Raw genomic sequence first — 27,087 nt, forward strand, 5'->3', positions numbered from 1 at the left:
TCTAACATCTTGCTAATTTGTTAGATAGAACGAATTATTGCACGCAATTTTGTGTTACATACAACATTCATGGGAACGAAGTTGGAAGAAAAAATGCATAATACATGATTTACCTTCGCATCCGCTCGCAAAACATACCTCTTTTATCTGTTAAATTGCTCACTTGTTTTATTATTTCCGCTGTTGATGTCTCAGGCGAAAAAAATGCTGGATAAATTTGCCATCTAATGGTATACAGGGTGAGTAGTAATAACTGTCAGTGTTTTATAGACGTGTTTAATCTAAGATGGGTTAATCACAGATGTGTCTGCATATTTTTCGTTTAGAGTGTATTCAAATGTCAACATCCCTTGCAAGTTTGGTTTGAATTTTCATTCGTTTAAGAGTCGTGGTAACCATGGACGCAAAAAGGGAGCTCGTGATAGGTCTGTTCTTGAAAAGTTTTCGATCGTGTGATACCTTAATGAAGCTGAAACCACTCGGAATCAACGAAAGATTCATCTTTCGTACCATCAAGCGATACAAGGAGAATGGTTCTTGGAAAATACTTCCCAAGCCTGGTCGTAAACGCACTGTGAGGAGTACGGGAGCCATCAAACGAGTAAGAGAGCGAGTTCGACGGAATCCTGCTCAGTCTGGACGTAAGATGGCCAAGGAGCTGGGGATATCGCAGTCAACCATGAAAACTATTTTGAAAGATGATCTTCGATTGATTCCATACAAAAGACAACGGGTGCACGGTTTGACTGAAAAGCAGAAGGCTGGAAGAGTCGAAAGATGTCGGCAGCTGCTCAAGCGTCACGGTGGTTGTGAAATTCTGTTTTCGGACGAAAAATTGTTCCTGTTACAGGATCACCACAATCAACAAAAATGATCGGATATATGCAGCACATCTTTCTGATATTCCTCGGGACAAGCTGGCTGTTCAAAGATTCCAAAATGATTCCAGGGTGAAGGTTCCCTTGCTGTTCATCGAACCTGGTGTTAAAATCAACACTAAATACTACATCGACAATGTTTTGAAGAACCATTTGCTTCCCATTGTCAGAAAACACTACAAGAATACGCCATACTGCTTCCAACAAGATTCTGCACCGTCTCATCAGGCAAAAGCTACACAGGCGTGAGGTGTGAGGACAATTTTCCGGATTTTATTTCTTCGAAATAGTGGCCTGGCTCTTCGCCTGATTTGAATCCTCTCGACTTCTCTGCAAGGGGTTACATGCTTGGCAAACTAGGGAGTACCAAAGGATTGACAGTGGACACTTTCAATCAACGTTTGGAGAAGGTTTGGAATGCGTGCGTGCCGGCCGTAACGCTTTCCAACAACGATTGCGACTGGTAATTAAAGCAAAGGGAGAAAGATTCGAATTGGACTAATTTAAGAGAAATGTTATGGATGTACTTAACATGAAATACACTCTAAATTAAAATGTATTCAAGCGTTTAATTTTCGTGACCATTTGCTTTACTGACAGTTATTACTACTCACCCTGTATATTATAAGATATATCGTAAGAACGATTCTGCGTAATATGCATTGGAGAACTCTTAATAAACGTTACATTTTTCGTAGAGTGCCCCCCCCCCACCCTATATAGAAATCGAAGACATAATCCTACGTCAAAAGTCGTCCGCATTCGACAACTGCATGCGCGAGACTCCTTCGATAGTGTTGGTGAGGTAGATGTAATATATGCGGTGTATTATGTTAGACCAAATGCAGTTGTTCAGTTGACTTACTTCCATTGGAATTGTAGAAATCAATCTGTCCCAATCTGAGAAATTTTTACTTTTATGAATTTATTTCAAGACAATGTGAGATGTTTAATTCAGTAATCGTGAAGCCAATTCTATGTAAGATCTAACGAATAATAATAATACAAAGTAGTAATAGCAACAGAAAAATCTTAGAAATACGATCGGTATGCAAATTATTGAAATCCGAGATTCCCAATAAGTTTCCTAACACCCATAATGTAATCTCAAACGACCCACCTCAGTTGCCAAGTTAGCTTACCCCACCAGTTCTTATAATGCGTCTAGCTAATTCCATTTCACGTAAGCAAATATCAATCATACGAGTACTCTTATGAATGATTCCAGCTTGAATCGAACCTCTCTAGGGTCGAGCACTCGACACTCGGAAAACCCAAAGCGTATGACCATTTCGAGATAAGTTCGGTGGCGGCAAGCGGGAAACCTTATGGCGTGTTGATTTTTTCCTTCCAAACCAGTCTCCGAGCAGTCGACTCCACTTCTCGCGGTGCCATGCGTACTCATTTTCCTGCATGATCGAATAGAAAACGAGTTGCCGCCGTGTTTGCCCAAGACTTGAATGAAACGCACTCACTGGGAAATTGCCTCATTTTGCCCGGTAACCGAAGAACGGCTAGAGAAGTTTGATTTCGCTTGAGATCTTATTTTTAATTCGCTTAGTCCCGAGAATATGACGAGCCGCTTGCCGTGGAGATGTAATGAGATGAAACTAATTACTCCTTACGTGATATCGCGTTACAAAGCCGTACGTGTATGTGTGTGTGTGTGTCGTATGCATTCCGTTCTATTAATGCTTGTCACCGCTTCTTGTTTGCGTTTCAGTACGAACCGGTAGTCCCTATTTCCTCTGCTCGGCGCTCCCAAACCACTGGCGATCGAACAAGACGCTGCCGGCCGCCTTCAAGGTAGTCTCGCTGGGCGATGTCTGCGACGGGACAATGGTGACGATCCGGGCCGGCAACGACGAGAACTTCTGCGGCGAGCTTCGGAACTGCACAGCTGTGATGAGAAACCAGGTGGCAAAATTTAATGATCTCAGATTCGTGGGCCGAAGTGGCCGAGGTAAGTTCGTAAATTCGTTATTATTTTTCCTCGTATTCTAAGTTGTGTGACCATATGGTTGTTATGCTCAAAATTCGGTCAGCCGTCACAAGTGGGACTCCGCTCGAGATGGCACGAGCCAACACGGGAGGGAGCCCAAATATGTATCGATGATAATTATACGTCACTACCGATTGACCGCATACGCTAACCATACGACGGCCAACGACTACCGCCCTCTCTCCGTCTCCGTCTCAGGCAACAACCGTATCCTTTGCGGTCATTTCGTGGCCAAGACGGTGGCTCCCTCCAAGGGGCCGCGCTAGCCTAGATGATGTTTGTGAGACACGCAATCGTTATTATCAAGTGCCGACACCTTCGTCTTCACACACGCGCACAACCGCGACCACCGGGCCTCGTGCCAACACATACACGCACACACGCACACAGAAAGTCCCCCTCAAGAAGGTTGGACAGAAACAATGCCCTATCTCCTGTTGCAATGTAATCATACAGTTTACGAATTGCAGTCAATTATTAGCTCGTTTAGTTAACGTTTTTCGGCTTCTGCTGCTGTTTTGCATTTCGACTGATTGCTTATTTTGGCTGCTGCCTCTTTCGATCAGTTGTACAATCATATTTGCCAGGTGACGCCGGCACAGTTCCTGGCAAAGATTGTGACCAATGAACCCTTTGACAGAGATATTCCATCTCGAGACTTTTTTTTTATCAGGGAAGAGTTTTACAGCTACGCGCTGTTACAGCTAAGGGAGATGCGAAAATCAGAATTCTGGTTTATTTGTAATTACATTCTGTCAAATATATACAGGGAACTTGAAGACAATGCTTTATTGCAACACACAATTCCATACCGTTGACCAATAGAATTATCCATATCAAAAGTCGCCGAGCAAAGAAACAGTTTACTGGTTCCTAATGACGATGTGAACAAACTGAATGACAGATCGCGCTCAAAATTGACCGCTGACAGTAGCACCAACTTGAAAAAAATGATAAATGTTCAGCGGGAAGATTGATAATCACAAATTCCCGGTATATTTCTTAAGCGGATCTTACACGGTCAAATTTATTGACAATATGATGACATTTGAGAGCATAATGGCAGCTGAACATGGCCGACAAAGCAGAAATCCGGATTTTCTGATTTTCGGGCATCAATATCGTGACATTTCATATGGATGCATGATGATAAGGTTTATCCACGGACTTCTAGACTGAGTTGCCAGATTTGCATGTCCGCTTGCAAATCTGGCAACTCAGTCTAGAAGTCCGTGGATAAACCTTAATGTTTGTTAGTTTTTTTTGCGATTGCAATTAAAATTTATAAACTTCTGAAATTGTAGGAATCATAAATGAAAGCTTTTGGTTTGGAAAACTGATACAGTAATTTACATTTAATGCGACATGCCGAGGAACCACTCAGTGTCGCATTGGAGACGATTTGACCTGTAATTGGACATTGAAGATGAGAGTGGTACAGCGTCGACGTCTGGCGGCGAATTTCAATGTGGGGCCATAATTTGGGCCCGAACTCGATGTTTACAAAAAATGTCTAACTAAACGTGTCGCATACAGGTCTGTCCAATTAGAAAAATGTCGCATTAAATGTAAATTACTGTACCTAAAATAGCAAAATACAGTACTTTTCGCGATACAAATCAAAACCTCAAAGTAAACTGACAATGTGATGGTGAGAGAGTGAATGAAAATTAACAACGTCTTAGGAATTTTTTAACATTGAACTCGGTCATTCTTTCCGCTAGCAAGCGGGGCAGCCACTTTAGTCTAAGTTGTGTGTTTCTTCACACTCCGCTATAAAATTTGGGGAATGAGAAGATCTGGGAAAATCACAGATGAAAAAACATCACGTGTTAATTCTAGTTACAGTAGAATCCCGATTATCCGCGAATAGTCGGGATGATGTTTAAACATAGAAACTATGTTTTATCAATACAGAAATAGATACAGATACAGATAATCGGGGTTCTACTGTCATAGTCTTATTTATCGAATAAAAACATTTGCTTGCAGATAATATAATTTGCATATATTATCGCAATCTAAAATAATCTGGCATCCCTGAAACTGAAAGGATCAGTCTGTATTTGTGAAGCGAGTGTTATTATGTGTTTTTGAGAAGGAAAAACGTGTAAATTATGAATGAAAATTAACTTTTTCAAATCAAATTAGTATTCTATGTGAATGCAAATCACTTTTTTTCTGCAAGTGGTGAGAAAATCTCATACAAAAATTGTATCTGAAACTGACGTTATATAATAATAATAAATTTTAGTAGGAATATCTGAAAATTCATAGAAAATAGGTTAAGTTAGAGTTAGGACTACGCGCTTCAACTAATTAAATAATACCAAGTAGATATTTTCATTCAAATTTAACCAATTGAAAATTGCTTTTTAGCCTTCTAATCTGATGGAGAATAGTTTGAATCCCAAACTCGAATGTCGCCACTAGCCGTCGCGGATATTTTCGTTGTCTCGGGTTGAGGGCGATATTGACCGTGTAAGGTGGCAAAATATTGATTGAGGTTAGATCGGATGTCGAAAACCATAGCTGTCACGATACTGAAGACATTTATTGTCAATCAGTTTGATCGTGTAAGGTGGCCATTAGACAAGACGTGACAACTGGCTTCCTACTCTTCTTTCTGCATTTTCGTCGATCAAGTGCTAGATAATAGGGAAGCGTGATGTGAAGGTTGCCAATGTTATAAAGTTACGGAAAATTATTTTCCCATGAGAGAAACATGTGTTCCTCGTATCATGTATTTTCTGAGCTGTACCTTTTTTTTGTATTAATTATTCAGCCGAATGTCGCACATGTTAAACAATTTTGTTATTTGTTATTTTGGCATGCAAAAAAAATAATGAAATGTGGAGAGAGCAAAGAAAACTTGAAAACGTAGATTTGATAGCAAAAGTATGATGTGTTGAAATACATGAATTAAATTTATGGTTCATTTTATTTATCAAGAGACGATGGGCCTTATTCCCGTATACACTTCACGGTGAAAACTAAATGATCGACACGTCATTGAACTTCGTTTTACGAGTTAAAGAAGCGTCGAAGATAATAATGGGTTTTTAGGCAGAACGAACATTTTTCAAATAGAACTTATAAATGAAAATTAACTTCTCCGTATCAAATTAGCATTCAATGTGAATGGAAAACTTTGTTTTCTTCTTGCGGTAAAATAATCTCTCACAAAAAAATTTATTTGAAGATAATTTGATATTATAATGATTAGTTTTAGTGGGAATATTGGAAGGTGTACAGAAATTAGGTTAAGTTAGGGTAAGAAAGACGTGCTTCAAGTGAATAAATAACGCCAATAAAAAAAATGATTCAGATTTTAGCAATTTAAAACTGCCTTAAAACGGCTATTTTAATAGAGTAATAAGCCTTGTTAAAAACTAATTTGTATCCAGATGTCGACACCGTACCGTTGTCATCGCCAATCAGAAGCCGAGTTGTGAGTGGTCCGAGTTTGGCAGAAAAAGTGGTCCAGAATCGGCCCCCTATTGTCATGTATCGTCTCAGGTATACTCAACAGAGGAGTATAAAACTCAATTTTAGAAACTTTTCATTGTTGTCAAAATTTTCATAAGATAGCGAATCCAGAAAGAAATAATCGTGAATCGAGTTAAATATCACCAAGCATCATCGAAAATTGAAAATTGCAGCCACGGACGAAAATTTAAATAAATAATCTTAAAAAATGTTTTTGTAGGATAACAAAGTTTAGATAATGATATCTATTGTACTCACAGTGAGCCACAGGGAAAATTGTTCAACTCTTATGTTTGTCATTATTCAAACATAAGAGTTGAACGAACTAGAAACAACAACATCCTCATTCAAGCGTTGAGTATCATTAATTCTTCGTTGTCATTACTATTTCATTAATTCAGTGAAAACTGGCCACCCTGGTTAATCTTTTATTTTTAAGCGTGTATTTCGATGATTTTTTTCAGATGGCTTCATATGGAACGGAAAAATGTCTTGATATGTCATAATCATATTGTTAAGTTTCCAATTATTGTTTCAATAATTAACAATGTTAACAATTATACAAAACTTTGTTGGATGTGGCTGGATTGACAATAAACCGGGAGCTCCTCCGGAGAAAACTTTCAACGAAACTGACGAACGATAGTTTCTCCGTCTATTGAAGCAGAATCCGAAATGAAAGGCGCATGAAAGCTTGCAGATCTTTTTATTATTTAGAATATTACTGTGCATCGAAACATTTTGAACAACCTTTCAGTAGAAAGTTCTGGTGGCCTCGAAAAGGGTCGATGGATGGTTTTGTCGAAACAGTTGAAGGTGATTGATTGATGATTGTTTCTTGGTCCTGCGAAGGCAAGCCGACCGTATATCACAATATGTTTTCTCATAACAGTGCAGCAACGCAGTATATATAGCGAACGACAATCATAAATTCGTTCCACCAGAACCATTATTACAAATTCTTGGCAACGCACAAGAGCACCAATATGTGCGTGTCATGCAAAAATACAGAAGCACTCTCCGCCAAACGGCATGGAAATCGACCCGGAGCTGCCATCGCACACAATTGCATCGCTGTTCGCTATTTCTTCAATTCTTCCGTTCATTTCCGCATTTCTGGTCGCTAGCTGGAATGAGACTGTGATTTGCAAACGCGATTGAGTTATTTATAACCAGTTGAATATAGACAAAGCTTACATTGCATTGTTTTCTTTCCCCCACATTGGCCGTAGAACGAACGTTGCACTTGATTCGCAGTGGTATATAAACATTGTATCTCGCATATGCATAGATTATTGATTGATAATTGGGTAGACCAAATATACAGCAACAAAGAGAATGCTTCTAATTTTCGTTAATCTAAACCGGACTAGGGAATCATAATGTAAAGCGTATCAGATACATCTTAGCAAGTTTTTTCACGCTTCTTCTCCACGCTTAGAATTTTACCAGCTCATATGAAAAAGTGGTGGAACAAGATAGCAAATACGGTTACCGGCAGTAAAGAAGTGCGAGGCAAAGGTGCGCACGGGGTAAAAGCGCGCATTGACCTTTTAGAAACAAACGAGCATCAAAATTCGGCAAAAGTGTATTCGTTTGACACATTATTACACCAGCAGCTCACACATATATACAAGATACATTTCATGAAGGTGGCAAAGAGTAAGAAGAGTTTTGCGTTATTTTGATATATATTTTTTTCAATTTTGGGGATGGTGATTTAGTTACCTAAAATAATCGGAAAGTTCTAAACTACATTGTTAAGGAAACCTTCATTCTGGAGCAAATAATAGTGCGTATTCGGTATTGTGAAAAAGTTCGAGAGCTTTTCTTTACAAATTCGATTAGTTGAAAAATTGCATGCACCAGTGCACCAAATTCAATAAGTTGCGAAACTGACAGGAAGGAATTGGGCTTCTAGCTTCAAGAGGAAACATCGTCTGTCTCTTCGAACCCCACAACAGCGCAACAGCGCTTCAAGGCAAAGCGTCGGTATCCTCAAAATCGAAATCCAAGAGGGGAAGAAAAATAAATAAACGATTGCTTAGAAATAAATCGAAATAATTTCAAATGAAAATTGTATTTATTTTCACTATGTTTCGTTTATGTTTATGTTTTCACAATGATCTTCATATATATATTGTTTAATTTTTCAACAATGAGTTTCATATAAATCAGGTGAAGTTAATATATATGTATTTATAAACTTGGTTTGTTAATAAAAAGAATTCTGGACATTCTCAGATATCTTATATGTTCGACCATAACACCCACTCTTCTTCACCCATAAAACATCATACAACACTCTCCTACTCCCCACTGGATGGTGCCTACACACTCTAGTAATGACGCTTCTCTCGCTGGTAATGATAAAGCATTTAAATTGTGTTACAAGTTATCTCAGAGGTCCAATTCAATAAGTGCGCACTTAAGCCCCCAAAAATACAAAGTTCATTCGCCCCAGCCTTGAAAAAGACCAATTTGAAGATCAATTAACGAATAGTTCGAGGATTAAACACATGAACGTTCGCTTAGTATGAAAACATCAATTTGAGCGAGACGAAGTTCGCCGGGTCAACTAATTTCATATAAAAATGATTTATTTCCGGAGCAATTTCACTTTGATGGCACGGAATTGGTTCCGCTAAGTTTCAGCCAGATCGGTCTGTTTATTTGTGTTTGATATTCGTTTGAATCGTCGTTTGATATTAGGATGTCGACAAATGGCAAAATTGATGCAAATAGTGTTCCAACTTGTTTGACATCTCCCCTATTCTCTAGACTTGGCTCTCTCAGAGTGCTATTTGCTCCCCAATTAGAAGAAATGGCTGCAGAGAAAAAGATTTTATTCAAACAAGTAGCAACGAATGGCTGTTTTTCAGACTTGAGCAAATCCTATGTAATCCTTGTTCCGACTATGTAATATGATTCTTGTGATTAGTTCATATTATGATATGGAGTGTATCGAAAAGTAGTCTTATACATTTAACACGTTATTACACACAATTTTTTTTTGTCGTGTAATCAGAGCACGCTTTGTTTACATGTCAAAAATCGAAGTACAAGTCATTTAGTCGCGGTCATAAAGTTGTTTTCGAAATGATGCGGATTGATTCGGAAACTTTTGGAATTTTGGAAAATTATGCACAGTTGGTGCACCAAAAAGGGTGTTACATACCACAAAATAGCAAAAAATAAAAATCAAAGTTTGTCCAGAAAGTGTTAAACGACTCGTCGCAAGGTTCGGTAATGAGTGTTCTTTCGAGGATCTCAGCAGAAGTGGACGAAAACCCGGACCAAGTAATCCCGAATTGGACCGAAAAGTTGTAAATTATATTCAGAAGAACAGATCTGCGTCTATTCGTGCTCGTGCAGCATTTCGTGTGTCCCGATTTTTTCGTGCTCAACCCTCAATCGGGACATCAACAATTCCAATGTTATTTTACGTTTTCAGAACAGAACTTTGATAAGTATTTAGATCTGTTCTTAAAATGGGTAAACAATGTTTCTGCCCATTACTATTCTCAACACAACTCATCACAGCCATCACAGCTCTAAAAACAAAACACATGCTCCATTAAGCAAACCAATCACTCACAGCTCTCAGTTAAAAACCGCACGATCCACGTGACACTATCGTACCCCCTGAGATCAAATGGGCTCAAACGCTATGACCTCAGAGTGCGGGGATGTAACGATCGCAGGTTCCTGATGGTCGCGCCTCGGAAGATTCGCACACCAGTTTGGGCCATCATTTGTTCACCTCCTCGCCGTAGCGCTCTGCCATCTGGTGGCGGCACAATTGATGACACTTTAATAAACCGTGAACCCATACATCAGTCCCCCGGGGGCTAGGTGCTCTCGCGCTGCTGGTGCCTTAAGTGACCGTCGAAGTCCTCGTCGTCGTGTGCCTTTGTGGATCGAATTGACTTTTCGCCCGAACAAATTTTCCTTTCTTTCGCGCCTTCGTGCTTTTCTTCCCGGCTGTCAGACATCGTGTCTGAATCAAGACGTATCAATCTTCGGCCGGTCATAAAGGGCCTAGCCGGGGCTGTTCGAATGGCACTCGCTCAAGAACTGAAGTTTGGGTAGTTATTTAGATAGTTACAGACGATGAAGGAATTGGCCCTTTTGGTAAAAGAGCTCCGAATGAACTGCACTGGAATAGCAGTAATATGGCTCAGGCCAGCGTCTTAATAATGCTAATAATTATTTATCATGCCTTGCATATCATTGTTCCATCCCTGGTGGGGATGACAGCGAACGGAGAGAAAGAAGGGGTTTAAATAGCTCAAGTGATGAGTTTTGAGCAGATTTATCTTTCCTTTGGTTGCTTCTGGGGCTCGTATACACTGATGAGGTAAAACTCTTTTGTCGAGAATTTAAGATTATTAATGGCGCGTGTCAGAGCTATTTGTTGAAACGAATCGCTCAATCAACTGAGATGGGACGGAATGTTAGATAGTGCTTTGTATTTCGGCAGCTGAAGATTAGTTTTTTTCGGGGCGATGTATGAAGCGCTCACACTCACAAGCTAATTACTCAACTCATTGGCCGGCATTCAGCATATCGATTTATGTAACGCAACAGACGGAAATCACCGCAGCGAAAGAGCATTTACAGGGGGAAAGGATATCGCTGCTAAATGGTATGTGCATTTGAATGTCACCAGCAGAGATATCATCTCGCGACCTACCGGCGAACGACGACGATGTTTCCCGTCGCGAAACTGGACATCTATCCGGACGGTCAACAGATAACCGTCGGCCGCGCGTTTGATCCGTGTAATATGTGGATCAACGTGAAACGTTTCAGTCCGAGCAAAGGAGGTTGGGAACCAGAAAAAAAATCGGTTCCACTTGACGTCCGTGTGTAGCATTCAAAACTGGGACAGGAATTGGGAATCATAAACTTCAACTGCAAGGAGCCGGACCACGTTGATTAACTCCTTTAGCCGCACCAGTGCTCGGCAAATACAGCGCCACAACCGCACTATGGGTTTTCAGGCGGACAAAAATCAGACAAATGACTGTCACCGATCTGTTTGTCTATATTTCCTATAGAAAGTAGATAATTCAACTAAGATAAATTCGAAATTCGGAACTGTAGCAGGTACTATACTTGAGGTATCGAGAAAAATTGGAAAAAACGCATGTTTTGAGAAAAAGCGAATTCTAAATGAAATATATTCCAATATAACTTTTGTTAATAACAGAATAACCTATAAGTCTATTTTATTTTCATATACGTTATTGTTTAGGCTTGTGGTTAAGTGGCTTTATAGTTGAAAATAAGAAGATAAAGCTAAGATAAAGATAAAATAAAGAAGGCAAATGAACTGAGTCGGGTCCTGTTTTTTTTTGACGTAGAACTACGTCTTTCATTAAGGGTGCCAAATCAGAAAACAGGTCACGTTTTTATGAAATAAAGTTAACGTTAATAACTATTTTTGCCGCGTACGGATTTTGACGATTCACATACCAAACGAATCGGAAATTCCCTAAGATTTGTTTTTTACGCTATATATTGCAATCCCCTGGTGTGTAATAGATTCAAAATGATGAAAACTAGAAGCATTTCCATTTTCCATACATTTGTCATTTGTGAGCTTCCCTACCCATGCCGTTAATAACGAGCAACTTATCGGTGATCAACGAAGGGGAATGATTTAAAGTCTGTGAACAAAGAAGAGAAGAAGAACGAACGAGAATATTTGCCTAGAGCATAAATATTGGATCTCGCTGAGGCAAACTTTCAGTATCGTTCCAGATACGAAGCAATGAACATCGCTTGTTCGGAGATAGCGGAGATAAGTTTGTGTGTGTGTGTGTGTGTGTGTGTAAAATAATATCCGAAGTTATGAACAATCGACTTGAACGAAATAGCAGCGTAGTTCTACGTCAACAAAGTGGTCGTGTCTTGGACACAACCTCCTATAATTTTTTCAAGTTTTAGATATATATTAACGAGTTCTGAATGCTGCAACGATGATTTGGAGCGTTTTGAACATTTTTGCTCCCTATAGGAAATTTACAAAATCCAAAATATATTTCTTGACACGGTTGAAACTTCTCATCTATGACAATTTCTGTATACTTCACGACCAACTTATTGAAAGGGCTTGTCTTTTTTAGTTTGAATGAAACTATGATTTTATAAAAAATATACCAACTAAATTTGGTCAAACTTTGATTGAGAACCAAGTCCCTCTTCCTTCATTGGCTGCACATCGGCCACGCCCCCTTCCCCATACTCTAATGATCACACTCTATGTGTAAAAGAAACGTATGCCAAGTTTGCTAAAAATGTTTGAAAATGAACAAAAAAAAATCAAATGTCGCTTTTTTCTTATCACTTCATTTAAGGACTGGTCATACAAATGGGCAAATAAAAAAAACATGACCAATCTTTTCAGGTGCTCCAATTTTGAGCCAAATTGAAGTACTTAAAAAACTATTCTTTATCCTAGAATCGCTGTATGTATATGTGTTCGGATGCCAATGGATGTATGGGGGAAAAGTCATCGGAGCAACCTCGTTGCCGGCGAGCGTCGAACGGGGATAGAATGTATTTCTTAAGACAGACGAAGGAGGAATAGCGGAGTAGTTTTCTTTCCACAAGGACCCTACTCAGGGCTAGAGACGAATGATAGCAAAAGTTTGAAGTCTCTATAAACCAAACAAGGAAGAAAGGAAGGAAATCCACTCACTTATAAATGTACACTGGTTGAAGCATGTCATCGCTGCTGCAAGATTGATGTGACAAAGCTATCTTCGTTCATCAAGAAAGCACTGATGAACGGTGTCACCATCTAGAATATTTTTGTGCAAACAAAGAGCACTGGTGCGTCGTGTTCGTTCAAGCATCTACCGCTACCTCTCCTCTGCTACCATGGCAAAGCAAAAGTCAACTAAATTCTCAGAAATCGCTGCACAGAAGCCGCGACTGCGAAAAAAGTTATTTATCAGTTATGTATCACACACAACCAGTGCCACAAATTATCAAAATTTATTCACGAATGGAGGAACTAACTTTTTCCCAGTGTCGGATGAATTCTCTTCTGTTGATGCTCAACATCATATCTGTCATAATGAATATAACACAAGAGTCGAGACGCGTGAACTTTGTCCAGTATATTAAACGAAAATAGCACGAATGAATTTCAAAAAGCCTGCATTCAAGCACTTTCCTTATTGTCGATAATTTCAGATGATTATCACCAAATTGATCCTCATCGCTTGCAGTGAATTTGCAGTGTTTAGTTTCCATATTTAGAGAAAAAGAAAGGACCAGGTATACGTAAAAGGCAACATTATGGGTTTTATTGAATGTTGGCCGTTGTACGGAGGTAAGCGGTTGAGTATCATTAAACCGGAAGATTAAGTTCATTTTCCGTTTGTCTATTATTTGCACCCATTACCCATATGATTGGGGGCCGAACGATCGGGATAGATTCATAAAACATAGTCAAACAGTTATACTATACATTGCCGAAGTCACCAAAAACAAGAATTTTATGCCTTCCCTTACCACTAATCGATTTAACTCTCAATTGGGTGACGTTGAATTTTACGCTTTGATTTTCACTAACACGCAGTGATCTTCAAGTTCGACGTTTTGAATATCATGACGGAAATGAAAATGCAAATGAAAAATAAACTTCATGGCATGTTGATGTTAATATTCATCCCACTCGTTTTCATTAATAGTGTTGTTTCATCATTATCAACCATCGCTCGAACAGTAGATTATCAATACAAGGTAGGTTAAAATTCGCCGTATTTGAATGTCGTGAACGTTTTGTTTTCAGCGAATCACATTAATCAAATATTCTCAGAATTCGAAATTTGTTTAAAGCGAAAAAGTGTATCAGACACAGTGATCAAATACATTTTTTTTCTAATTTCTTCGAACAAATGCAAATAAGAGGAGAACTGAAAAATGTTCTTCCACCCCATCATATACAGAAGTCATTCGCCAACTGGACTTATCTATAACAGGGCGTATGTTAACTGGGCTGCAAAGCAGTTATGTATCAATAATAGATGTCATCTTCAGTTTGAAGTATTGCTTTTGCTGTTTAGCAGTCCAATTAGCGAGTTTAATTCGATAATTGCATTGATTTTCCGACCCAATTAACGAACGATCACTGTATGTGTGACACTTTCCTCGTTGCTTCGATGAAATCTTGCATGAAATTTGAGTGGTGCATGAAATCTTGCATTTGATTACTTCAACACTCGTAGAAGGTCTTGCTAATTTGTTTGATAGAACGAATGATTGCACACAATTTTGTGTTGCATACAACATTCATGGGAACGAAGATGAAAGAAAGAATGCATAGTACATGATTTACCTTCGCATCCGCTCGCAAACCATACCTCTTTTACTTGCTAAATTGCTCACTTGTTTCATTATTTCCGCTGTTGATGTATCAGGCGAGAAAAATGCTGGATAAATTATCTGTCTAATGGTATATATTATAACATATATCGTAAGAACGATTCTGGGTTATATGCGTTTGAAAACTCTTAATAAACGTTACATTTTTCGTAGAGACGTAGTCCTACGTCAAAATACGCGCCTCTATAAAAATTTGACCGTAATATAGTCACAAATAATCTTAACACGATGAGCTCCGCGTCGGTCCCTAGAGGCCGATATTGAGCCGTTTGGTAGGAAAATGCTGACTGACTGAGACTGACAGCCACAGAATAAAAAAATAAAAATATATATGGTTTGTTTTCGGATGTTTTACAAAGTGTGACTACTTTCTAGTCGAATTTCTGAATATGTTCTATCTATACAATAAATATAGTTGGAAGCTGGAACCGACACTGATATTGTGCAAACGCTCTAAATGCGGGCTGAATAGAAAGCGCAGCAAGAACAATTCGGGGCTCAACGTGTTAAGCAACTTGTTTCGATCATAATGGGCACCTTACACGATCAAACTGATTGACAATAAATGTCTTCAGTATCGTGACAGCTATGGTTTTCGACATCCGATCTAACCTCAATCAATATTTTGCCACCATACCCAGTCAATATCGCCCTCAACCCGAAACAACGAAAATATCCGCGATGGCTAGTGGCGACATTCGAGTTTGGGATCCAAACTATTCTCCATCAGATTAGAAGGCTAAAAGACAATTTTCAATTGGTAAAATTTGAATGAAAATATCTACTTGGTATTATTTAATTAGTTGAAGCGCGTAGTCCTAACTCTAACTTAACCTATTTTCTATGAATTTTCAGATATTCCTACTAAAATTTATTATTATTATATAACGTCAGTTTCAGATACAATTTTTGTATGGGATTTTCTCGCCACTTGCAGAAAAAAAGTGATTTGCATTCACATAGAATACTAATTTGATTTGGAAAAGTTAATTTTCATTCATAATTTACACATACAGACACAGACACATACAGACTGATCCTTTCAGTTTCAGGGATGCCAGATTATTTTAGATTGCGATAATATATGCAAATTATATTATCTGCAAGCAAATGTTTTTATTCGATAAATAAGACTATGACAGTAGAACCCCGATTATCTGTATCTGTATCTATTTCTGTATTTATAAAACATAGTTTCTATGTTTAAACATCATCCCGAATATTCGCGGATAATCGGGATTCTACTGTAACTTGAATTAACACGTGATGTTTTTTTACCTGTGATTTCTTTCTCCAAATTTTATAGCGGAGTGTGAAGAAACACACAACTTAGACTAAAGTGGCTGCCCCGCTCGCTAGCGCAAAGAATGACCGAGTTCAATGTTAAAAAATTCCTAAGACGTTGTTAATTTTCATTCACTCTCTCACCAACACATTGTCAGTTTACTTTGAGGTTTTGATTTGTATCGCGAAAAGTACTGTATTTTGATATTTTAGGTACAGTAATTTACATTTAATGCGACCTTTTTATAATTGGACAGACCTGTATGCGACACGTGCAGTTAGACATTTTTTGTAAACATCGGGCCCAAATTATGGCCCCACATTGAAATTCGCCGCCAGACGTCGACGCTGTACCACTCTCATCTTCAATCTTCAAATCGCCTCCAATGCGACACTGAGTGGTTCCTCGGCATGTCGCATTAAATGTAAATTACTGTATCAGTTTTCCAAACCAAAAGCTTTCATTTATGATTCCTACAATTTCAGAAGTTTATAAATTTTAATTGCAATCGCAAAAAAGGCTAACAAACATTAAATGTCCGCTTGCAAATCTGGCAACTCAGTCTGGAAGTCCGTGAGGTAAAACGTCATCATCATGCATCCATATGAAATGTCACGATATTGATGCCCGAAAATCAGAAAATCCGAATTTCTGCGTTGTCGGCCATGTTCAGCTGTCATTATGCTCTCAAATGTCATCATATTGTCAATAAATTTGACCGTGTAAGGTCCGCTTAACAAGTAAAACAAGTTTATGGGTCTGAGATCTTGACATAGGAGTGTGATTGTGTGTAGTAGGGTAGATGCTCCGGTAATCGTGGGTGTACCAATAATAATGGGAAAGCTACCGTCGTCGTTATTTACGCTAATACAGGCTCATTTACTATTTTTAGACGATTTGTGACAATTTTTTGGAGATACTTCTAAAATTGGTCAAACTGCATTGTTTTCTAAACTGCAAATTATAATGTTTTTAAACAGATTAGTTGACTGGTGAACAAAACTCTATGCGGCTTACGAAATTTGTAACGCGATAGAAAATTTTCACAACGTGAAATACTTATAAAAACACTCTTTTGATGTAAAAATAGTATGATGAACATTTCTTTACGATTATTCCTACCTGATTCTGTATAAAAAAAGTAGTTACTATTAAATTTATATCAGAAAATTTAAACTCCATCATAGGAAGAATTTCCGTGCTTTTGTTCTTATTATAATGGTACTTCTCGTGGCTACATTTTGGGGTTAGATTCGTTGCATAACAGATCAAAACGAACCACGGTATACTTAAATACAAGGTATTATATTCCCTAAAATGACACTTGCGTGAGGTCACTTATATCGGTTTTGTAAACAAACGCTGGAATCTACCAGTGTAAAAGTGCAAGCGACTGCTTCACTCTACGAATATAATCGTTCTGTTCTGGAAAACAAATGGTTTTTTTTTCGAATGAACGTAGCCCGATAATGCTGACGTCATATGTTTACATCCAAATCGGTTATTTACTAACGGGAATAGACTGCCTTGTTTTGTATGCCGTAGAAACGAACGGTAGTGCAGATACACTGAGAGGAATATTTAGTAAATATAACCAATTTTTTAGTACATGTTACCAATTCTCTAGTCATTTTCTACCCTACTAATCATTGGTACATTCTACGAAAAAAAAATTAGTAGGCACAAATGTCTCGCTCAACTACGGTTTGTTGGTCCAATGTTGGGTCAATATTGACTCAAAAAATTCGATTAATCGGTTCAGTAATGCCAGATCTTTTTCTCCAGTGTATAAACAAACCGTAGTGCGTACGTGAGTTACGAGCAATTTTCAACTTCCCGTGATATTTGTGGTCTTAACACCTACTACACGAAGGTAAGATATTATTCTACTTTAAGCCTATCGAAGTAATTATGTTTTTGTTTAGGATGCAGCAGCAGAAGAAAAAGCGCAGCCGCATGCATCATGTTTACGATGAAGATGCTGTCCGCCAGTGCATCCGAAGTATAAAAAACGGTGAAAAAACGATTTATCGTGCTTGTAAATTTTATGGAATCCCTGAGTCAACCATCCGCTTCCGTTTGAGTGGTAAATGGAGCGGAAAACTACGAAAGGGCCTTCAACAATACTCCTGCCGGAAGAGGAACGGAAAATCATAACCTGGTTGAAAAATATGGAGCGCAAGGGATTCCCAGTCGGGAAGCAATCACTTTTGTTCAAAGTGAAAGCGTTTTTGGATTCCAGCGGAAGACCTAATCCTTTCAAGAACAATATTCCTGGTAGGTGGACAAAAATGACAGTTAAATTAAAAATATTGTGAAATCCATTACAAATTACAGGAAGAAAATGGTTTTCGCGATTTTTAGTCCGTCATGATAATATCAGCTTGCGCACCCCGGAACAAGTGACTGCAGCAAGTTCGAAGGTATCAGAAGCGGATATAAAAGGATGGTTTACGTGCGTTAGAGATTACCTACTTAATGAAGGATTATCTGATATCCTCAAAGATCCTCGGAGAATTTACAATGGCGACGAGACTTCATTTTTGCTTCATCCCACTACTAAGGCGGTGCTGGCTACAACGGGAAGTAAAAACGTGTATGAGGTTTAACATGCTGACGGGCACAAAAATGTGACAAATGTCATGTTCAGTTTTGGAGCTGATGGTAGTGTTGTTCCGCCGGATATAATCTTGCCGGTTCAGAGGATCCGTCCTGAAATACTGCAACAAATTCCAGGAGAATGGGGAGTTGGAAAGAGTCCTAATGGTTGGATGAATGTCGAGAACTTTATGCTGTACATCAGGAAAATATTTTATCCAAATCTGCTCAAAAAGCATGTTGAATTCCCTATCAACTACTTTATCGACGGACGATCATCGCATACAGCGGTTGAAGTAGCATACTTATGCTTGGATTTGCGAATCATTCTGCTAGCGCTGTACCCAACACAACACGGATTACCCAGCCGGCGGATGTGACGATATTTAAACCATTAAAAAGTGCATGGAAGGCAGCAGTCTGTGACTGGCGAATAGACAACGGTGGAGATATATTGTCCTTGATAATTTTTCCGTCTTCACTCCAAAAAGCCATTGACTCAGGTATTAAGAAGTCCAGTATCGTTAATGGTTTCCGCGTCTGTGGTCTGTATCCTTTTGGTCCAGAGAACGTCGATTTCAGCAAATGCTTGGCTTCTTCTAGTAAATCACCCTCCGATACCGCAGATTTGGATCTAATCACAATGGATACCAATGATCCCTTATCAGTTCCCGATGAAGAGTGCATCGCTTCACGGAATAAAGTGTTAATTTCAATAGATTCTATCAAGGAAGCATTTGATGAAATAGGTTAAGAACGTCTGCACAGAATCAAGACTCAAACTGATTTAACCGAAGAGGAAAAAATCATTCGATCACTGTATGAAAAGCTACTTGCACCACACGTAGCTGAACGAGGCCATGACGATTTGAGTATTTCTGATGATACTGTTATGTGCAAAGATGATAAAATGACGTTCGCTAATGAAGGAAACACTGACAGTAATTGCGGTATTCTAAGGTAAGGTAAGGATGTGAGAGATACAGAAACGATGGATACAATGACAGATTGTTCCAATGCTATGCGCGATGGTAAGGCTGACGATATTGCAAGTTTTCTACAGACTCCCGAGACACCAAAACGGAGCAAACATCATAGATATTACACTCGAAAGTTTTTTTTCCAATACTTACAGCAGAAGAGCGCCTTAATGAAATCCGGTGTTTGGAACAGGCGAAAGAAGATGCTATTAAGAAAAAGAACGAAAAAACAGAACAAAAAAAGAAAAATAAGCAGCACGCTGATGATATGAAGCTACAGAAAGCTGCGGGAAGAGAGGCAGTTAAAAAACATAAAGAGGAATTGCGCGAGCAGAAACACCTTGAAATATTGCAGAGGAAAAAAGAACGTGAATTAAATACACTGTTCAAGCATTTGAAAGCCGATGGTATGAGAAGAGATAAATTGGAGCTTCTTCAAGCGTTGATATTATTATTGGAAATGTTTATTAAATATGCTTTTTTGTTATGTGCAATAAAATGAAAATAATTTGGAAAAAAATTATGTGTGAAATCTATTCTTCATTAAGATAAATGATAGATTCTATAGATTAAACTGCCAATAAGGTACATCACAGGTTTGATTCGCATTCAGTCAAGGGTTTTTGGGCCTTTGCATAAAATTCATAAAGGTATAAGTAGTGGTAGGGTATTCGTTGTCTCGAAATAAGATGTAGTAAAAGTAGGGCGTGGGGGACGTGTTTTAGTTTCACCTTACGTATCAGAATATGAAATTAAACTCATTACGCTAGATTATGGAAGGAACACATAGGGTGCATTGTAATGCAATAATGAAGACGAAAAAAAACAATCTCACTCATTCATGTACAGAAACACTACTCTAAGAAAAAAAATCCACTATTACTAGAACATGTTCCACTATTATAGGAATATTGGCTCTATTCTTGGAACGTGACACTAAGTCCGAATATCTAATTTTTTCATAAGATTTGTTAAAAAAATGTCAACATTCTAATGGCATATGAAAATTTATTCACTTTTACATCATACACATACAAATCCTCAAGCAAATTCACAAAATAAATATCAAAATTTTAGTTTTTTTTTATAGCACTAATGCTTAGACCCACTATTACTGGTACATCTACCCTAATTGCATTTGAATTGAGTTTTTGCATTGTTTAAAATCTTTAATTGCTTTCCTTTTGATACATCAAATGGAAACCCTAAAAAAACCGTTTCCTGTATGAACTTGTATCCTTTACGTGGTAGAATCCGGAACCACATTCTGTTCAAAATGTACACAAAAATACCATTAAAGCCATCACTACCCCTTTCTTCTGTTTATTCACTTATGCAGAAGAAGACAAGGAGTCATCATTTATCACTTTTAAACACAAGTCTAAATAGTTAAGATTTACATAAATATAAACCTATGTCAAATGAATCTATGACTACAGAAATGTATTATGGATGAAAATCACACAATTCCAATTCCTCTGTCATTTTTGATCTGTCCATGCGACAAAAAATCCATGGAATCCCAGATCATCTACGCTCCGATTATATTCCGCCGATATTTTCGGCAGAATATGGGAGAGTTAGATCTGATAAAATGTTGTTTACTGACGGTTCATACATAAACGGGTCCACTGGCTTCGCATTCTTCAATGAAAATTCCAGTGCCTCTTTCAAACTCAAAGATCCTTGTTCCGTGTATGTCGCTGAACTGGGTGCGATATACTACGCACTGGGGATCATTGAAACATTGCCCATCGACCACTATTTTATTTTTTCAGACAGTCTCAGCTCAATAGAGGCAATCAGCTCAATGAAGGTTGATAAACGCTCATCTTATTTCCTAACTAGAATAAGACAACTATTGAGTGTTTTGGTCGAAAAATTATTCAAGATTACCTTAGCATGGGTTCCCTCTCATTGTTCGATTCCGGGGAATGAGAAAGCGGACTCGCTAGCTAAGGTGGGCGCTTTAGAAGGCACACTTTTTGAAAGGCAAATTGCTTATAATGAATTTTTCCACATTCCTCGTCAGTACACGCTCGTAAGCTGGCAGCGCATGTGGAGTGGAGATGAGTTCGGTCGTTGGTTACACACGATTATCCCTAAGGTCTCGACGAGTGCATGGTTCAAGGGATTGAATGTAGGTCGTGATTTCATTCGCGTGATATCTCGGCTTATGTCCAATCACTACAACCTAAACGCGCATCTCTATCGCATTGGGCTCGCAGCAAACAATCTATTTGATTGTGGCGATGGCTACCACGACATCGAGCATGTTGTCTGGTCGTGTATCCGGTTCCATGCTGCTCGCTCTCAGCTCTCTAGAGCACTGAGAGCACAAGGCAGACAATCGGAGATCCCCGTCCGGGATATCTTAGGTAGCCGTGATCCTGATCTTCTGCTTCATCTATACCTGTTCCTCAGGAACGCCAATGTCAACGTTTAATGATTTTTCCTTCGTTGTGTCCCTGTTTCGTATCCCTCCTATCCGATCGATAAACTTTTACTTAGTCGCGGCAATACATACACACACTCTTTACAGATACACGGGCCAAAGGTTGTGCAGTCCACTGATCATTCAACAAGAGCCAAAGGTTGTACCGCTCATGACAACTCTACATGAACTGATGATTGCGCCGGTTAGTGACCATTCTATCCTGGATTCCTCGAGTCGAGAAAGACGCACCACGCTAGATATGAGGTACAGACTAGGGGAGCGTTGCTGATTAAGGGTCAGCTGCATCCCAATAGGAAGTATCCCGTGTCGGGCACACGTACAGAGCATTGGAGACAGCAACATCCGAATTACGAAAACACTTGTAATACTAACCTCGAGCCAACCGCGAGTAATCGGTTACATATTACTAACATAGATAATAAGAAAAATTGTCAAAGTATTGAACTCCCGGCCCCGTGAGGCTAACGCCATATGAGCCTTAATAAAAATATATATTTTGGGAAAAAAAATCACACTTTCTCCATCATTGCCATGTTGTCCGGAACCTTGTTTGAGGTGATTGTAATAACTTTATAGCCAGGTGATGTATACTGAGTATCTTATGGCCATGAGTGCTCTTTTGGGAAGTTCGTGTAGCTGCCGTAGTGAACTGCGAGTTGTTAGGGCAATTGAAGAAACATACCCATTTTAATCGTCAAATTGTTTGACTTTTTTTACCATACAGTAGGGCCTCGATTATCCGCGGAATAGTCGGGCAAGCTCACCGCGGATAACGAAAATCGCGGATAACGCAATAAAGGATTAAAAATGAGATTTTTCAGCACAAGAATTATGTTTTATCAATTCATAAATCATTAAACTATTCATTTATAAGATCGTGCACACCATTGGCCAAGTAAGGTAAAAGCCATGACCAAACAAAAAGAGCATGAGCCTACCACTCACTGACAAATTCCGGGAAGGCCTATATATTTGCTATGGAAGTTGCTGTCGCTAATAATCCGCTCGCGGATAATCGAGGTTCTACTGCATTTGCTGTTCGTGTTTCAAGCAAAAAATTGCTGGATAAATTTCCTATCAACATATGTCGCTATAACGATTTGGAGTAATACGCGTTTGAAAACTCTTAATGAATCGTTACATTTTTCGTAGGGTGACCCCCTATATAGAAATCAAAGAATTGTCAAAACGCGAGAAGTGTTGATAAAATGATGAAAATATTTTTGTCCGCTCGCTTGTATGGAAATCGTTCATAGTGGACCGGGCCTGCAGTTGGATGACGATTGAAGTAAAAAGTGAAAAAGCGAGGGTGCCTTCAACAAGATTATGGTTTCCGAATAAACGACCGGTACACGGTGGTAAGCACCCGGTTGGTCATACGTACAATGCAACGAGGGGACGGGAGGCATACGCTCACCCACAATCCCCTTTCGGGCGGATTGTCGTGCTAGACGTTGGTAATAAAGTGGCTCATTGAGCTGAGCCCCTTGTCCCGCCCGGTCGTCGAGGGTCGGTAAACGTGTGCAGTAATGAAGCCGATGTGTATTGATGTAATCACTTTATTAACAAACTCAAATATGAACCGATTATACTACCTCGTTGTTGTCGTCATCCAGTGAGATCGGCTTAAAAACGATATGGCGACTACCCAATGGCATATATAATAACAGATGAATCAGAATGATAACGGCGGGTGATCGGTGCTCTCGGCTAGTCGGTCGGCCGGCTGGCGGGGGTGTACCATACGCGGGAATTTTGTGTCAATTTAATGGAAAACGATAATGAACGTTCTGCTGATGACATTTGCTTCCAACGACCTGAGCGCACCGTCGCTCGATTCAATCACTGCCGTTTGCATTCGGAGAATTTCAACGGGGCGAGCTTCACGTCATATGAACGCTTAATTCCGATGCAACTTGCAGCAGATTTTAGGAGTTCAACTTTCTTACTGTAAACGATACCACGGGAAACGATTTACAATGTCGAGAAGATATACACAGACAATTCAAAAACTATTATTATCCTTCGCCAGCCCACATTAGAAGCTGTGTAGCTAGTCTTTGCAACTTCCCCCCCCCACAAAACCTTCCAGCCGAACTACAAGACGTCTTTACGTTGTGGTCGAAGTTGATAATTTCCATCTTCGGTGATAGAGCGCCCCCCTCCAGCTGCTTTTATCACCTCAGCGTGGTCTTGCACTGGGTAATCTTTCCAGCCCGATTCTATGCTGAGAAGATGAATGCTAAAAGTGCATCCTTTGGACGGCTCAAATGCCTATGCTTGTTGCCTTCTTCTTCTTTTGTGGCTTTGGGTACACCCCCCACTCCTAGCCCTGAGACAGACTCCCAGCCCAGTGGTGAGCCTCAATAGCGGTTTGTGGGAGTTGTGGGTAGTTGAGGGTGGGAGAAGACAACGACTCTCGCAATCTTGGGTTCGATATTCAATTAAAGTAGGTTACAATTGCTTGCTCCCTAGGTCAGTCTGGGCTAAGGGCTAATCTGGTGTTAGTTGGGTGTGGGGAATAATGAATAACCTGGGATTTTTAATTGAATGTTTCAATGTTGTTCGGGACTATGGAAAAATTACAGCATGTTTGCGTTTGTTTGATATTAGGCAACTTAGTTTGCAATCAGTCACCTCGACCTCGACTAAAAATTGTACGGATTCAAATGAAATCAACGATTGAATCACTCTAAACTCATTTGAAAAGCACAAAACTAACTTATACAAAGACGATACAACATGAAGTTATTGTGAATGCTAGCAAATTGTTCTTCCCCTGCGCTGATGTTGAATTGAATCATTCGTGAAAAATTGCAAAATTGTGTGAGTTTTTTAATGTATTTTTTTTTAAATGTATATGATTATTGTTGTAGACAAAAACGCGCCTGGCCCAAAACGGACCATGCACAAAGATTCTTCCAAATTCGTCAAACCGTTTTCGCGACTAGTTTATCATTTATTTTTTTTTTATTTATATTTAAGTGAACACTATGTAGTTTTTTATATGTTTTTTGACGTAGGACTACAACTTCAAACCAGAAAACAGACCACGATCCAATGAAATAAAGTTAATGTTGATAACCACTTCCGCTGCGAATTAATTTTGGTAATTTGCGCACCAAATGAATCGAAAATTCACTAAGAATGGTTCAATTTGCTATACATCATGATTTTTTAATCCGTAAACGGTTTAAATTAACGAAAATTGGAGGCAGTGTTGCCACACGTACAGATTTATCTGGAATGGTCCATTCTTTCGTTATTTTTGGTACAGATTCTGTACGGTACAGAGTACAGATTTTTGTCAAAAAGTACAGATTGGTACAGATTTTTCCACGCGTGAAATTTCTAACATTTGAACAAAGCAACATGACGACTTTTACGCCGCAGAAATTTGTGCTTCATTTGTATGGGACCCTCCCCTTTAGAAAGGAGGGAGGAGTGTCGAACCACCATAAAAACGTTTATCGATCCCCAAAACCTTGATTTTAGTTCTCGAGTTGTTCAACACCCTCTCACCCCCCTCTTTAGAGAGGGGAAAAGACTGTCTAATCACCGTAAAAACATTTATTGCACCCTAAAACCTCCATATGCCTAACTTGGTGTCATTTGCTTGATTAATTCTCGAGTAATGCAGAAATTGGTGTTTCGTTTGTAAAAACATGTTACTTTAATATAGAGAAAACATTTTTGAAATGGAAAAGGTAATTTTCTTTTATAATTTTTACTTTCTGAGTGTTAATTCAACCCAATGCGAATTTTAATGGGACTATCAACACCTAATACTGCATGTAGAGCATATGGGAAATCACTTTTTTTAATATTTCTTCACTTTTCCAATTTTTCTCGCCGTATAAACTTTCCTCGGGTGAAAATGAACATAACAAAACAGACAGCTCAAACCAAACGACCCGTTCTCGAGCGGGAACACACCTTGGTTTTTATTTATGAAAACTGAAATAAATCGTTTCATATATCAAGTAATTTTTAACACAACTGCTAACATATACAATTTTACAATTACAGTTGTGCTAAACTTTTCACAATACACGATCGGTCATGGATATGGAATATCACGAAGCAACCAAACATTAAGGTTCCGAATTTAAATTTTATTTCCTAGAATTAATCGTATCACTCACCTTACATACAATATAAAAATGCCCCCGACTTGCATATATTTGCAATGCCGTTTTCATCCAGGCAGCTTGGTTTTGATATCTCTTTTAGGGAATACATTTCGATGGGAGCAAAAGCTCCCCCTACTTTCATGTATTTGCAATGCCAATTTCTCTCAGCCTGCTTGGTTTTGGATGTCTCTGTTAGGGACCCGCCGCATTTGTCGTCAATTTCGACCAATCAGCAGTGGGTATTTCCGTTAGTATAGGGGTTGAGATTTTCCAATTGTTCTATAGTTAGTTTTATGACATATATTATTTTCTTCAATATAAAAAATTGTTATGGAGTGCCGTAATCGATTGACGCAAAAATTGTATCAATCCATCATGAAATGACTGTGCGTTCGAAATTAGACAATTTTCACGATGTACTCGATTTTCGATTTTCAATTTGTACCCCAATATGTTCCCAAAAGACGTGATCGTGATACGTCAAAAAAAAACGTACGTAGGATTTTTTTTATATTTCGCAAATAAAAATTTTGGTAAATGTTTTTGCCTCGATTTTTGAAACAAAATATATATAAAATATAAAATATATCGAAGATTACGTAAAGAAATCAATGGTTGGAATCGGTCCACTAGAAAAACTTGTAGAAGAACCAGTTTACAAGATTTTGGCTGCAAGTGTTCAACAAACCGGTTGCGGCTATACAAGGGACAGTCTAATCGACACCATTTTTTTTCGTTTGTTAAGTAATATATAGCTAATAAAACTGTGATATCAGATTAATCATAGTAATTTATTTTCTCGTTGAAAAAAATCGCGAACATCTTATACTGTTTTATGGTGTTTATACTGTACTACCCCTT

General features: G+C 38.7%; 1 protein-coding gene across 6 annotated transcripts in view; it reads left to right on the forward strand.

Moving 5' to 3' along the window:
- Positions 1–27,087, forward strand: part of LOC129762626 (protein lozenge) — a 125,277-nt gene that overhangs the window by 36,930 nt on the left and 61,260 nt on the right. For all 6 annotated transcript variants that reach the window (XM_055761075.1, XM_055761080.1, XM_055761076.1 and 3 more), the window contains one exon: positions 2,602–2,841. In XM_055761075.1, coding sequence (XP_055617050.1) covers positions 2,602–2,841 — 240 coding nt within the window. The remainder of the gene's footprint in view (positions 1–2,601; positions 2,842–27,087) is intronic.

The sequence above is a fragment of the Toxorhynchites rutilus genome, chromosome 1 (genome assembly GCF_029784135.1).
Source record: "Toxorhynchites rutilus septentrionalis strain SRP chromosome 1, ASM2978413v1, whole genome shotgun sequence".
Taxonomy (NCBI): Eukaryota; Metazoa; Arthropoda; class Insecta; order Diptera; family Culicidae; genus Toxorhynchites; species Toxorhynchites rutilus.